Source organism: Bidens hawaiensis, unplaced genomic scaffold (assembly GCF_021521415.1).
Source record: "Bidens hawaiensis isolate Kalapana, Puna unplaced genomic scaffold, B.hawaiensis_p1.1 tig00070070_1, whole genome shotgun sequence".
Taxonomy (NCBI): domain Eukaryota; kingdom Viridiplantae; phylum Streptophyta; class Magnoliopsida; order Asterales; family Asteraceae; genus Bidens; species Bidens hawaiensis.
The window spans coordinates 26,254-43,299 of record NW_027502324.1 but is presented as its reverse complement, the minus strand read 5'-3'; the positions used below and the strand labels follow the sequence as shown (position 1 = coordinate 43,299).

The 17,046-nt window shown below is 34.6% G+C and overlaps 1 protein-coding gene and 1 pseudogene across 1 annotated transcript; both read right to left on the bottom strand.

Moving 5' to 3' along the window:
* Positions 1 to 4,265: 4,265 nt before the first annotated feature.
* Positions 4,266 to 7,757, bottom strand: LOC143605538 (putative disease resistance RPP13-like protein 1; annotated as a pseudogene).
* Positions 7,758 to 12,107: 4,350 nt separating this feature from the next.
* Positions 12,108 to 16,671, bottom strand: LOC143605539 (putative protein S-acyltransferase 7). The gene is made up of 5 exons (XM_077081618.1): positions 16,582 to 16,671; positions 14,544 to 14,726; positions 14,165 to 14,461; positions 13,844 to 14,077; positions 12,108 to 12,702 (listed from the first exon to the last, which is right to left on the bottom strand). The coding sequence occupies exons 1-5, from the start codon at positions 16,669 to 16,671 to the stop codon at positions 12,268 to 12,270; spliced, it is 1,239 nt and encodes a 412-aa protein (XP_076937733.1). The 3' UTR covers positions 12,108 to 12,267.
* Between the last annotated feature and the right edge of the window lie 375 nt (positions 16,672 to 17,046).

Below are 17,046 nucleotides of genomic sequence, written 5' to 3'. Positions count from 1 at the left end.
GTCACGTCTTATATAACCTAAAGAATAACTACTTTAATATCTTATCATGTTCAATGCACAATATTACGATGGATTCGTGTCAAGACTTTGCAAGTTGAAGTGGCGGAGTCAAACTACAAGGTGCAAGTAAGGCATGCGTCTCATTTTAATATTCAAGATGGTTTAAACTAAAGAAAAAACCGATGTGATTTAAATCAAGATTGTTGTTATAATTTTTTTGTTGACGACGAGTTTTCGTTATCAATAAGACATAAACTTAAGACTTTCAACCTTTTGGGTTGGTGATGCCAATGAGTTGTGGTTTGTGACAGTTTGAAGATAAAATAAGGGCTTTTCTACAGCCACCCATTTTTGCTAAAAAACCGACTAATACGTCACGTATAGGACTATACGTGACGTATTGATGGGTTTTTATAGAAAAAACACACCAACTTTGTCTTATTATGTTTTTTTTAAAGGTCAGAGGCGGCGTATAACCCTATACGCCGCATCTGATATTTGTTGGTTTTTTTAATTTATTATTTGTTATTATTATTACTTATTATTATTTTGTTGTTATTATTATTATTGTTGTTATTGTTTATTTATTATTATTGTTGTTGTTGTTCTTGTTGTTGTTATTATTATTATTGTTGATTTATTATTATTATTATTATAGTTGGAGGGCGATGATATTGAGATGGAGCTCGAGCAGGAGCAGGGACTGGGGCGGGGCCGGGGGCCATAGAGTGTGACAGCATGTTGGTCGGGTACCTACATTTGCAGTTCCCGGAGGGTAGCGACGACGACATACGATATAGGCACGACAGATGACCCTGTTTTACAATACGGTCATCTGTTGGCCCTTTTTGGAGTCCTGTGATACTCACGAGCGGGCGACTAAGTATAAACCCGTTCGGGGATAGGGCGAGCACGTCTGGACATGCATACCCCGTGCCCTTGCCACCCCCTCCTAGTTTTGACCACGAGTCAAGCATGTCTGGCGTGAGACGCGGACGGAAGCGACGATGTGGATGCCGCCGTGTGAGGGTTCGGGGGGACCAGGCGCTGGGCAGTGGACGACAACGACGACTGCTGGCGACGCGCCCCCGCCCTTGCTCCTGCTCGAGCTCCATCTCAATCTCATCGCCCTCAAACTATAATAATAATAAATAAACAATAATAATAATAACACTAATAATAATAATATAATAATAAACAATAGCAATGATAACAATAACAGTAATAATAATAAGAAGAAATATTGGTTTTAAATAATCACAACTATGCCCTATTGATAAATAGCAGTCCCAACTTCAAGTTTGCCTTGTGTCAGTCCCAACTAAGAGGGTATTTGTTTATAACGGACCCACGACTAACGAATGTTAACTCCGTTAGTTCTTTGCTTACATGGCATGCCTATTTGTCCAAAACTTCATTATGTGGCATAAAGTGGGCCCCAATCCTCACCCTTCTTCTTCATCCCATACCCCCATTGTTATTGACTCTGTCTCAAAACAAAGAGAGTCCTTCAATGGCATCAATCTCGTCGGCGACACCATGGCAAGCACAATCCTGGAGTGACGACAAGCACTGCCAATCCCCAAATACCAACCTCTCAACACCATTCCCAACATTAATCAAGTATAAAATAACTCCCTGGAGTTCGTTTTGAGCGTTTGCGGGGAATTTTAAGAACCGAAAAGGGGTGTTTTTTTTTTATCCAACAACTATAAAACAAATATTTAACATACAATTCATCATTTTGATAATATCGAAAGGTTCAGGATACAAAACGGGTCGGGTTTACATTAAGAATACAAGTATAAAATAACTCGAAATTGACAAATGTCACACATAATAAACTCACCAATACGCCATAGAAAACACACAAATAAGCCGCGTATAATACTATACGCGATGTATTAAGGCGTGTGATGGGTATTCCTAGTAGGACCCAAAAATAAAGTGATAACGGATGATTGAACAATGCAGTAATATTAATTAACTAGGTTTCCCCACTTTAAAAAAAATTATATTTTCTAAAAAAGAATCCATGAATAATAAATAAAAGTCTTCGTGGGGACACAAAAGTAAACCTCCGTACAACACTTTGCTATAGACCAATAACCAATGTTTCCTTCCTTTCAACTTAATACCCTTTTCCCACTAAAAATTTGAAAAGAATATTGATTTATGCATCATTTTGAGTTTTGACACCAAAATTATGGATAATTTATACGAATGATCGGTAATGAACCCGTGCCAAAATACCTAAGAAGCGAATTGTCTATCGGAAAAAGCAAAGTCTTTGAAAATAACACGGTTCGGATATCTTGTGTTCAATTCATATAGATGACAAGATTAAAAGAAATTCGTTGTTCAAACAAAAAATGCAAATACAAACTATCATAACATATATCCGTGTCTTTGTTTGGATGAGTTACAAATTAGAGTTTAGATATTTTAAAACTTAATCACTAGACATAGGCATATTCAGGTGATTACAGCTATCCACGGCTCGTGCCGAAACTTCAAAACAATCTAGCTTAAAAGTGGAATTCCAGGGGTTCGGTAAGATATAGGGTCCTTAGGGCATCTCTAGTGGGCCGTTTTGAAATCCCACGTGGAGTTGTTCATATTTCAAACACATGAAACCTACCATTGGAGGTATTAGTCTATATTGCAATGGCTCGGAATCACAACCCGTGTATGAAGCTATCACATGGGCCCCAACAATTCGCAATTTTACATAATGGAGACACATTAACTTCAAATGGCCTTGTTTTTTTAGGGTTGTTAAATTTAAACTTATAATTGTAAACATTTTGGGCCTTTTCTATTGAATTTGGACCTAAAACTTTGGACAATTTTCTTTTTTATTAATTGATCATAACACATTTGGCTCTAAAAATTTTGGGTTACATCATTTGTTAACTTTTTATAAATTTAAAACCGATTGTTTTAGTTAATACGATTTTGTTTTTAGTTGATGCAAGCCGAAATCCAATTGAAAAGTCCGTTTTTAAAAAAATTTAAACCAAGCCCTTGTTTTTTATTGGGCTTGTAATATCCATTTGGTTACGTCAGTTTCTCCAGTTATGGTTCGATTATTTCAGTTTCATGCACATCATAATTTGTCGGTTACTTCGGTTATGATTCGATTATTTCAGTTTCATACACACCCCTGGTCTAATGACAAATGAACATAACACATAACTTGAGCAATGCAAATAAGATTTAGCATGTCCCTTTTGCATCAATCAGAGGCATCAAAATTTTGCAATAAAAAGTTTATAATTTACCATGATTAGTTTCATATATCATAAGAGCAACATGACAAGTTTTTTTGAGTAATTATAAACAAACAACACTTTATTAAAGTAGCATTCTCAATTTCTGAGGAAATATTAAGCTTCACATCTCACTTAACAAAAGCTAAATGTGTGACACTTTGTTAAACTGAAGCAACCATCAGGCATTTAAATCTTGAAAGTGTACCGTTGAAGCTCTCCAGAAATGTGTGACAAGTTTGAGCTCATATTAGACACTAAATTATTTTGTATAGATAGTGAACCTTTTCAGACATAGCACAGCCCAAATTTACTCATTCATTAACGAATGTGTCGAAATTGTCACCTATAAAAGAATTAAGAAAATAAAGAGTAAAAATGATGTACTGTTAAACAAACAATGATCCCTAGCACACCACAGGTTCCGCCTACATGAACCCGTCCATGTCAACAACATATACTCATCACTAAAAAGAAAATTATTCAAATATCAATAACTAAACTGGTCCATGTTAATAAACAGACTGACATAGTTATATAGTTATATACATATTAAATCAAAGAAATAGAAGTCAAAATAACTAAGAGGAGAATATATACCTTGATATTAATTTGCAATTCCCAGTCTATGTAGATGCAAGGGATATGAGATATGAGGGGCCAGTAGTAGGAGTTTCTTTATTACTTCTTTCTTTCAGTTTTGGACATTCAAATATTTTCAAACTCAAAAGTGACGGCAACAACATTGTTGGCAGATGTATCATTTCTGGGCAGTTGTTAATGCGGAGATGCTGGAGAGATGTGAGGTGTTGGAGTCCCATGGAAAGTGATTCCAACTTCTCAACATTATTTATATCGAGAGACGTAAGTGATGAAGGAAGAACATGAGATAGTTGATGATTGTTACATGCATGTTTGCCAAATAATTGTAGCTTAACAAGAGAATTTGGATATTTTTGTGGGCCCCACGTCGAGACGCACTTCTTCAACCCTCCTATCTCAAGGGTACACAATTTGGAAGGCCAAAGTGAGTCATGAAATGAAGCGTCCATACATGGGCAGTTTTTTATTACTAGATCTTTTAATGAGGTGAAATTTGGCAGCTGAATGTCCAGAAATGACTCCATATTTGGCAATCTTCTATTATCAGTTGGATTAGATTCGGTAGCTGCAGTTGAGGAAGTGACTTCATACTTTGACAATCTTGTATGATTAAGTTGGTGAGGTGAATCGAGCGATTTAACTCAATGATTGATTTTAGATTCGGCAAACATCTTATATTAACATATTCAAGCGTCGACATGCTTTGGTGGTTGATCGTTTCTGTGACTCCAAACACTTGTTCCATCACTTCGTTGCAGTTGTAGATTGTAAGCGACTTGAGATTGTGTCGTATTGGGAAGGAAACTGCTGTAAGTGAGCCACAATCATAGAGCGTCAATCTCTCTACGCTATTTGGACAACGGCACGTAACCATACTTCTACAGTTTTGTACCTCCAAAATCTTAAGACATGTTAGGGGGTTGCTCCCATTATTATCATCATCTTTCTCTCCTAATCTCACAATGTTTGAGCAATAAGACACTTGTAACTTCTTTAAATTCATAAGAATATTACTCGTGTTTGCTTCTGTTTTCCACAAGTATCTTATTTCATTACAATCCTGGATTGTTAGCTCTTCAACCACCTCAAGATGCTCCATAACACCTAACCACTTCTCATCAGTAAGCCCTGAAATATATTCAAATTGGTGATATAAGAAGCTGCACGAACTAGACTTCTCACAACCCCATAATCACAACCGGTGATTATTAGAACCCTGAGTCTAGGTAGTGATTCAAGTGAGACTTCAACCAAATTAGGACAACATCTTATATGAAGTTCTTGAAGGCATGGAAACACTCCATGTGCACCCCAATTATTGCTTGACCATACCTTCCAGCTTTTCATATCTCCAAAACTTAAGATTTCCAGTGATGGGAACGTGACGCTATTATTCCCAAGTAACTCCGAACCTACAACTTCAACCCTGTCCATGCCTCGAATAACCAACTTCTTAAGTAAGGGTAGCCGCCCAAGTGCTGGTAGAGATGTACACTTTCTACAGTTACGTATGGACACATGAACCAACTTACGAAACGATGGATCCCCAATCCAATCAGGAAACTCTATACCACCATATGAAAAGATTTCGAGTTTTTTAAGTTTATTACCATGAGGATTCAGCACATTAAGGACCTCCTTCTCTAGTGTTTCATTTCGAAAACCACCAACCGCATCATCCCATTCCAACTCTAACTCAGTAAGCTTTTTTAGTGACAAGTTTGCTTCTCGAGCATGCATCATAGTTTGAACTTTGTCCAATCCCATGATGGAAGTTTTCCCATGGAGATTCTTTAGCTCTTTAAGCTCTGATAATATTGTCGAGTCATCATCCTCTCCGATGATGATCTTTGTGAGAGTTTGTAAGCTTTTTAAGTTACCAATCATTATGGGTGTCTTTTTCAAAAGCGGAGTATCTCTAATGTCGAAATGCCGCAAATTTCTAAGCCTCAAAAGGCTTTTAGGCAACTTAGTTAAACTCCAACAACCAAAAACAATCAACGTCTGTAAGTTATACAAATTTCCCACATTTTCAGGTAACTCTTTGATTTGAGTTTGAGACAAATTAAGATATCGCAAGTGCCTTAAACAACCAGTGAACTCTACCTCACTTATCTGATAACAACTCAAACAAAGAACCCTTAACAAAGATAACCTGGGAAGTAAGTCGACCAAGATCTTACTAGATAAGTAGAAGTATCCAATTGGACCAATTCTATGTTTCACTCCAACTGCTAATAATGTTCTTAAACTTTTAACTCCTTTTAATGTCTCCAATTTTCGGTAAGCTACATATTTTTCAGGAATAAATGACATATGACGGTACTTTGCCAAAATTTCTTTCTTCATCTCCGTGTGATTGTCAAGCCTTAGAAAACTATCTCCCGCAACAAATGTTGCTAAGTCATTCATGAGGTCATGCATCACAAACAACGATTCCTCATTAGGGGCAAGTTGAAAAAATGACCTTGATAATAGCATTTCGAAATATTCATGGCCTAAACGTTCTGGCGATTTGTTCGTCTTGGATTGGTTTAAAAACCCTTCAGCCATCCACAATAGAATCAATTCTTCCTTGTCAAACATAAAGTCCTTGGGAAACAAGGAGCAATATGCAAACAATTGCTTTAAACATGCAGAAAGATCATGATAGCTTAGCCTAAGAGCCGGAAGAATCTCATCGACGCTTTCTAAACCCCATATCACACTATTCAACACGTCATCCCAATCTTCTGCATTTGTTTTTGTCCGCAATAGCCTTCCAAGTACTCTTAAAGCCAAAGGCAAACCACCACATTTTTTCACAATACCTTCACCTAATGGTCTAAGTGTTTCATGTGAATCAAAGTTGTCCACGCCTAACGCATGTTGAGCAAACAAAGACATGGCATCGTCATGTGACAAACTCTTCAGATGGTCTAGATGATCCAACCCTAACTTTTTTAGCAACCCCTCCTTCCGAGTTGTCATTATAACTTTACTTCCATAAGCCCCGGAATGAAGTGGGCGCACTAAAACTTCCCAATCACCATAGTTTTCACTCCACACGTCATCAAGCACTAGTAGAAATCTTTTGTCCTTAAGTTGCTTTGCAAGATCCATTTGAAGCTGATTTAAATCTTCAAATTCCTTGCTTTCTCTAGTCATAGCTTGAAACACGGTTTTGCTTTTCTTAAAGATATCAAACTCATCTGAAACACAAACCCATGCCTTGAGTTCAAAGTGACTCTTCACTTGTGTTTCGTTATACAAAAGTGTAGCTAAGGTGGTTTTACCTACCCCGCCCATTCCAACTATGGGTACAATGCTAAACTTTTGATCACATGGATCGTCCACCAACAACTTTCTAAGCAATTTCTCTTTATCAACGTCTCGCCCCACGATGCCAGACGCATCTGGCAAAGAAGTCTCATGTCTTCTACTCATATTCTTTGGCCTTTCATCTTTCACAATTAAACCTAGAGAAGTTTTTTCCTTTGCTAGATCTTCTAACTTGGTATTAATATCATCTAACTTGTGACACAATCTACTACTTATTGAGATACTTGTACAACAAGTTGGGAGGAGCTTTCTTACCCTGCTACAGACTCCTCTTGATTCCTCGGTTATCTCACAACGCATAGCTTCGGTTGCCAGATAATCGAGTATGTCATCGATGTCGTAAGCCAAATGATGGAGACTATCCAACCATTGTTTAACAGATTCATCATTTATTTCTTTTTGGGATGCATCATTAATAAGAGCTTGAATCTGGGACAATGTCCTCTCGAGTTTCTTAACCTCTGAATGAATTCCTTGTGACCGAACAAGCTTCTTGATGGTTTCATCGGCTAGTTTCTCGAAAACCGCATTGAGGAGAGCAGAAGCAACGATTTCAGCCATTGTTAAAAGTGAAAAGATAACTGTACAGAGTGATTTCAGCTGATGTTTATGGTGATTTCAACCATTGTATTGGTCAACTTTTGTAATAGTCTTTTGCATATTTTAGACTGAAGTGACTTGACTTTTGGATGAGCAAATTGCCAACTTGTGAACGTTGTTGATATTTGTTTAAGGGTGTGTTCGTCTCAAGGATTTAGAAGGAATTTTAAGAAATAAGATTTAAAATAAGGAATGAGATTTTAAATCCCATGAATTGATAATATGTTCGTTTCATTAAATAAAAGAATATGAATGGAAACTAAATCCCATAAAATCTCACATTTCATGGGATTTTAAAATCCCATCTATTTTTATAAGCATTGTTATGGAAAATGAAGGATTATTTTATTAACCCTAATCAGTACTAGGGGTGGCAAATGGGTTGGGTTCGGTCGAAACGGGTTATGGATCGGAACGGGTTACGGTCGGAATGGGTCAACTAAAGAAAAGGTTGTTTTGGTTCGGTCGGAACGGGTTAGGGTCAAAAGGTTCGGGTCGGAATGGGTCAAGGTCGGAACGAGTCAAAACGGGTTTCGAGTCGGTTTAACATTTTTGATTTATATTTTGAGTTATATTTTTTTATTAATTTTTTTGAATTTTTTTGAAAGAGTTTTTATTGTTAATAAAAACCCCTCCAAAAAAATTCAAAAAATTAATAAAAAAATCTTAACTCAAAATATAAATCAAAAACGAAAAATGTAGAAAAACTAAAACGTTTCCGCCTTTGCCCTCGTTCTTAAAAAAAACATGAGAATGAAGAAGATTTCAATTCCAATACATATTAACCAACCAAGGATACGATAGGGATTCTCAAACATTACATTCCATTTCAATTCCAATTCCAAATCCTTAAAAAAAAGTCTGTGAAACGAACACACCCAAAGACTTTACTCACTTTAGGTTAGGGTACATTTTATCAATTGCATGAGTAGGTTTAAAAAAACATTTTTTGAGATAATTACTTATTTAGTGTAGGAATCAAATACAAATTATTTTTAAGTTTTTGGTATGAAAAGTATTTTTTTTTTCATGTTAACACTAATATAGCTTTTGAACTAAAGTAATTGTTATTATACTATTTTATTCTTTATAAATTATATTATAATTACCCTAATTCAAAACTGTAATTACACTGGTTATTTGTATGTTTAGTATGCTAATTTTATGAAAAAAATTCCCAAAATATCCAATTAATGGAGAGATATTCCATTTTTGGCATCGTAAATAAAAGTTTCCAGAAATGTCCGTATAAACACGTATTTGACGACATGTTTGGTCTAAGGCGTCTTTCGCACGGTCTGTTTGGCCACAAAGCACGTTTTTCACGACCTGTTAGCCTCCAACACATCTTTCACGAGGTGTTTGATCTCTTCTTTTTTTTGTAATATTACATTTTTATTTGGTTTTTCTTTTATTACTTTTAATATATAAAGTTATATATAATTTCGAATATGTCATTGAGACGTGCTTATTTTTATCTACATGTTTTCATAAATTTTTCTCAAAACCGAGCCGTGTCAAATTTATATTGAAATGCTCAATAAATATTTAATAAAATTTGATCAAACTCGGTTTTTAAGTAAGTTTATGCCAACATGAAAATAAAAATAAGACGTCCCAACAGTATATCTGGAACTTTATAAATTTTTTACACTAAAAATAATTTAAAAAAAAACAAATATGAGCAAAATTAATTATAATAATTTGATATTAAATAAAGTAATTAACAGGCCAAACATGTCATGAAAGACGCGTCGGAGGCTAACATAACGTGAAAAACGCTATTTTGTGGTCAAACAGGTCGCGAAAGACGCGTTGAGGCCAAACATGTCGTGAAAGACGTGTTTATAAGGGACATTTCTAAAAATTTATTTATAGGGACAAAAATAGGATCTCTATCCATTAATATGACATTTTGAAAATTTTCTCTAATTTTATTTATATCGAATCTAACCTCATTTTAAAAAGTTCATGTTCTCCACCTCCGCGCAAATTTACAAATAGTGATTTTACTGTTTTATACAACTTACCATATCTTCAAAATGCAACAATTTTCTTTTACGTTTCATATTTGTTTGAAAATAAGTTTCAACAAGATATTTTAACTTCTTTTAATTAAATTTTTGGTTTATATCTGTATATATAAAACTTGCATGTATTGATAAGTTTGTGCAAGTAAACTTGTAACGTTATAAAAAGACTAAATATTTTGCTATAATTTAGTTATAGCAAATAAATGTAAATATATATTAATAATGTGGAAATGTAAAGATGATTTTTATAGATGCGCTGTTTGGAAAAAAAAAATACAAGTTTGATTATGGAGTTGTTAGTGTTAATAGTGATTCGTGACCTATTGGTCAATTAGTGGTATGGTGTTTGTTCATCAATTAATATTGTATTGAGGTCAAATCTTTGCATCAAAAACTGAAAATATATTGCGGCAATGAAAATTTGATGTGTTCATTGGAAATCTGCTATGGCAAATGAGAATATGTTGCGCCAAGACTAGTTCAAAACTTTAAAATGCAATACTATTATGTCAATGTCAACGGTCAAAATAGTTGTTTTGATACTTCTAAATCTTGATTTGAGTTGTCATTTTTTTTATTATTACTCTTGCTCTTTTTTTTCTCACCTTATTTTTGTACTTTTTTTAAAATAATATTATGAAATGGACCAAATTATACAAAGAAAAGTGAAACACTAGGTGTATACGAAAAACATAGATATAACCAAGTGTTATCAAATGGGAAAATGCTAACCGAACACGATTATAAAACAATAAATATATGAAAAAGAAAATTGTATAGAAAGCTAATTGATCACCGAATACACTTAAGGGTGAGATGTGATATGGCATACCACCTATTTATCCATAATTCCATATAGTTTTTTGGTAACTCATAAAGCTTTTTAGAAATCTATACATAACAGGTTTTTTTATTTTTATTTTTTTAGGTATTTTATCTATGTTCTAATATAAATTGTACTAAAGAACGTTCGCATAAAAACGATGTGTATAACAAACATGTCAACATTGATAATACTGAAAAATAATAGCCTACTTGTCTTGATTTCTATTCCAAGACAAGTAAGTCGGATCTCCAAGAGGCCTCGGTTTCAAAACATACAAAAGTATAAAACTAATCCCCCCCCCGGAAAATAAACATATATATATAAGTTATAATTTTAAACCACGAGTGAATCCATGAAAGCATAGGTTTATACATTCTTCTTACTCTCGACTCTAGGGATAATTTCTTTCACTATCCTTTTTAGAAAGTCACCGAAAATTTCAACAAAAAAAAATAAAAAAATGACCCCATTTGTTTATATTTACAAATTACAAATATACTTGAACCAAAATCTTTTCTAAAAGGTTTGATGAATTTGGGCATGAAAACTTTAATAATATCGTTAGGTTAGCATGTGGAATTGATCTCGTCAATTGGGTTATTGAGAGTAGATGCTTTCCTCGCTTGAGAAGTAACTTTTTTATATATATTTTTAATGAATTAGTTACCATAAGAGCATATTATGAAGCAAACTTAACTTCAAGCAACATATCTCATGTTATTGATGTTTATGTGCTAATTTGCACACAATGCCATTTGTGTTTTACTATTACTTCAACTTATGCAATGGCCTACTTCACCCTCGCTCTACAAATAATTCAACAACCTACTTCGTACTTCTCGTAAATTTTCATTTAAATTGGTTATGTATCAAACATGACTACGTCTTTTTTATATCATGTGGTTCTTGTACTTTTTCATTTAATATTATGTTAACCACATGCTATAGATGACTTATTTCTACATACATGTATATGCATTTAAATATGACACTATAAATATTATAATTTATCAATAAAATTTAGAGTTTGCTGCAGCTTTTGTCCCTGTTATTTGTTCAAATTTGTCATTCGGTTCAAAAGTTTAAATTTTGTTATTTTCAACCCTAAGGTTTCATTTTCATTGCAATTTTCGTCCTTGTTAACATATTTTGGACTGAAATAACAAACTTTAACAAACAACATGAACGGAAATCATAATGAAAACGAAGCCTTATGGACGAAAATTGCAATGTAAATGAATTCTTATGAACAAAAATAGCAAATTTTAAACATTTAGACTGAAATATCAAATATAAACAAACCACAGAGACGAAAACCATAATTCTCTCTAAAATTTATTAAAATTTGCATCTATCCTATCCGATTTCTAAAATAAACACATCTACAGATAGCAAGTTATGGATCTAAATTCTATTTCCTTCTTTAAAATGACATTTCATTTTAAGATATAAAAAATATTGGATAATAAGTTTAATTATCTCCATAAATTATAAAGGTTAAAAAAATATACACAACAAAGACCTCAACTATCACTATACCCCAATTTTTAAGGGTATACACAAACCAACTCACTCAATAAATCAATATCTTCTTACAGTTAACGCTGACCTGTCATTTGACCGGTACATCCACCAGACTGCCACCTAAGCTGGCGCTACTTCCACCCCGGCTGAACCGGTCCGAGTACCCAACACCCGTGATCGAAGCAATGTCACTTTGTAAATCCCAGCTTCCGCTCCGTCCCAGGCTAGCCCGCCGACCAACACCAGCACCGCCACCAGCATCTCCTGCCATGGCCTCGTTCTTCCTGACGGGCTTCATGCTGCCCATTTCGACGCCACTTGGAACTTTCTCTATGTTTGAATTTACAACACTGCCCCCAGTGACTCTAGTCGGAGGTTGAGGCTCTCGAACCACGAACACTCTGAAGTTGTTCTTAGATGGAGGAATGCTGGTACAGAAGACCTCCTTGAAGTTTCCAAAAATGCCCCTGTTGTATGGATTTTCGGACCGGTCGTATCTGTATCTGAAGTTTTCATACGTTGACTGCAAATATAGACACAAAACAGGATTTCAAAATATAGAATATTATAATGATAATGGTCAACTTACTAATACTATTACAATTACTATTACTATTAAAAGGGAAACTTTGATTGTGAGTGAAAAACACTATTCACTTCTTGCAAATGCTTTTAACCAATCATGTCATGTCATGCCATGTGGACCCTAAAGTACTTTTAACAAGAGAAAGTTTTCCGAGTTACAAAAAGGCACCCTAAAGAATTTTTATTTATTTTATTTTTTTAACCATTCATGTTATTCCATGTGAACCAGTAACAGTTTTCTTTTGTTTTGCCCTCATAAATCTCTACGGGTGCAAACGAGTCGAGCCCGAGCTCGACTAGGCTCGGGCTCGGCTCGTTTAACTTACACAGAGCTCGAGCTCGATTTGGGCTCGGCTCGTTTATTATTATCAATTATTTTTTATATAATTATAATTATTTTTATATTTTTTTTCTATTTTAATTTTATGTATAAAATAATATATATTATTTAGTTATTTTTATTTAATTTTCATAACATTATATATATTAATCAATAATTATTAAATATATATTTTAAAAAATTATATAAATGACAGGCTCGTTTAGGCTCGCGAGCCGGCTCGAGCTCGATAAGTGAAGCTTGGGCTCGGGCTCGTTTATTAAACGAGCTTACTTTTAGGCTTGAGCTCGGGCTCGATTAAGCTCGGCTCGATTGAGCTTTTTAACGAGCCGATCTCAAGTAGCTCGCAAGCAGCTCGGCTTGTTTGCACCCCTACTCATAACTTTTAAAACACAATGTTTTATAAAGTTCCAAGTTGTGCTAATAAACGTGCTTATTTTCTACACGTCAATATAAATTTTGTTCAAAACATACTGTTAACGGTAATGCACAAGAGATCGAAGATTCGAAGCACAAACGTACATGTCATCAAAACTGCGCCACGGTTTAGATTTTATTTTATTAACCTTTTCACCCTTGTAATCAATAACGTTTCAACATAAACAGTTTGTTGTATGCATGTTCACCGTCACTTTTTTCCGCTGGTTTAGATGTATTTTAAAAACGTTTGTAAATAGTCTACGGTTAACGACATATGCAATAATGTAAACATGTTTCTTAATCATAATTAATGTATTACCTGGTTTGTGCTGATGAGATAAAGATGAAAAATGGTGAGACCGCCAACAAACCAAACTGATAAAAAGGTGTAAATTATTAGCGCAATGGATGCAGGAGTCTTGATTAATGCTCTCCAAATTGAAGTGTTTTCGCTGTTCATGATCCTTATTACATACACCCAACAAAAGGAAAACATGTAAATGCAAAGCAGAGTTGACGAGGATACAAACATGAAGAAAAACCGGTAGTTACGCTGCATCCAAAAACATAATAATCGTCAAGTCGTCAACAAATGTTATTAATAATAAATCACTGTACTCGCAAAAAGAATGTTGTTTACCCGTCCAATACACTGACCAACCCACGGGCAGTGATGATCGAATCTTTCAACACAGTTGTCACATATTGAACAATGAGAGCAACGTGGAGGTCGGTACAACATGCAAGTATCACAGTATTTGACTTTCACGGTCATCCCGTTGACCACTACTTCTTTGACACGAGGCAAGCGTAACTGTGGAGTTTGACCTGGTCCGAGGTCTATACCCTGATCTGTCGTTTCTGGTTGTGGCGGGTGTAAATTTCTAGGAATTATACCCGGGTCCCGCCCAGAAGTCACTAGAAGAAGGATTATTACCTGCGAAACCATAAATATTATTAGCATTTGCATACAAACATCGATGTAATGATAAATATATTTCCAAGTTAAGAGAACTTACGTAAAATGTGAATACGACTGCCACCACCAAAATCAATACTCCCAAATGATGAGGAAAATCATCAATCAGATTCCGTGCAACAAATGCACAGAAAACTGCGACAGGTGCAACTATTAAGAACATGGATAGAAAAACAGATCCGACATCTGGTCCGAATATAAGCCTTCCACCAAGAAAAAATATCTGCGAAGTAGAAATCAAAACGCATCATTTGATTGACAAAAAAACACAAATTTATGACATTTCAAAGCTCTAACTCCTCATACAAAGCACGTCGTTTAAAACAATCAAACGAAAACACCTTTTAGCACACCGTACATATACTATTATAGTTCACTGCTGACAAAACAAAATTGCCTAACATTAAGCGCACGCTATCGATTAGTGTCTATTAACTACATTTACTAATGAGAGCGGGTGCTAGAGAAACTGGTAAGGTTGCTGCCTTGTGACCTCAAGGTCATGTGTTCAGGCTGTCGGAAACAGCCTTAATCTGGGGTTTCAAGCAAAACCCTAGATTTGTAACAAATAAGACTAAACCCAAATCGTAAATTCAGAAACTAGATCATCCAATGCTAAATCACAATGCAATTAATTAATAAAAAAATGCACAAAGTTATAACAAACAAAGCTCTAATTACTTTTATTAAGCACGTCGTTTTAAAATAATCAGACAAAACAACTTTAGTACCATACAAAATTTCCTACTTTAGGGCTCGTGCAACAATTTACTAACCTGATCCGAGAATCAATGTCTACAATCATCAATTTCATTATTCTGTTTATTCCGTTTCGTCTCACGTGGTTCAACCAAAACCCTATATTCGAGAAAACTGAACTAAAACCAAATCGTAAATTCAGAAACTAGATCATCCAATGCTAAATGCCTAAATCACAACCCAATTGATCGATAAAAAAAAAGCACAAAATTATAACAATCAAAGCTCAAATACTTTTATTAAACACATCATTTCTAAATATTCAAACGAAAACACCTTTAGTACCGTACACATGCTAATACGGTTCACTGGTGACAAAATTTCCTAATTAAGATGGCTGCTTTGTGAACTTGACGTCATGGGGTCAAACCGTTGGAAATAGCCTCCTTTCTAGATTTCACTATTCGGTTTCGTCTCACATACTTCAACCAAAACCCTAGATTTTTTTTAAAAAAAGGTAGAACTAAAACCTAATATAATCACAAGTCACAGCCCAATTGATAGATATAAAAATGCACAAAACTATGACAATCAAAGCTCTAATGCAAGCGGATCTTGAAGCAACTGGTAAGGTTGCTGCTTTGTGACCTCAAGGTCCTGTGTTCAAGCCGTCGAAAACAGCATCCCGCACAAATCTAGCTTATGAATTTCATTATTCGGTTTCATCTCACACGTTTCAACCAAAACCCTAAATTTGAAAAAAAAATGCAATTGATTTAAGAAAAAAAATGCACAAAATTATAACAATCAAACCGCTAATTACTCATATCAACCACATTATTTCTAAATAATCAAACCATAACACCTTTTAGCACCGTACACATGCTAATGCAGTTCACTTGCAACAAAATTTCCTAATCAAGTGCACGAAAAAAAATTCATTTCCTAATCACGGGTTCAAGCCGTCTGAAATAGTGAATTTCATTATTCGATCAATCGGTCTAAATTCACAAGTTTCAACAAAAACCCTAAATAAAAAAAAAACTAAAACCGAATCGTAAACTCGTAAACTAGATCACTTAATGCGAAATCACAACACAATTAATAGATTATCAAAAAAAGATGCCCAAAATTAAAACAAAATCAAAGCTCTAATTACTTTCATAAACCACATCATTTCAAAATAATAATCAAACAAAAGAACCTAACAATAATAATAATAATAATAATAATAATAGTTGAAGTTATTAAACCAAAACCCTAGATTTATAAAAATTGAACAAAACCCAAATCATAGATTCAATCACTAGATCAGTCAATGCTAAACCTCAATTCAACCACTCCGATCTACAATAATAATAATAATAATATAAACATACGTTGCTTCCTTTCCAGGTCTGGTAGGTCCGAAGAACCTCCGGCGAGTCTCCGGCGGCGGGGTGCGACGGCGGTGGATGTACGAGATGCATATTGTTAAGGTTAAGGTAAAGGTCTAAGGTTGTTGTTGTGTGTAAGTAAAGCAAGTATATGAATAAGGAAGGTGATGAAAAGGAAGGCTAACGGTGGCGGGTTATTGACTCCATTAATGGAATTGGATTTAATGAATGTGTCAAAGGAAACGGCCGACGAAATTAATTGTTTGGTTTCAAATTTATGTCAAAACTAATAATACAAAGTGGTATGCTTTTGGTAAAGTTATTAATTTATTATCATAATGAATCAATTTTAAAATCACTTCATTTTAGTTAATAGGATGGTGGGAAGGCTTGGATTCTTCGGTGTGACCTCAAATTTAATCTTTGTTTGTGTTATTTTTGCTGGATTATGGTAATGGAGGATTTGAG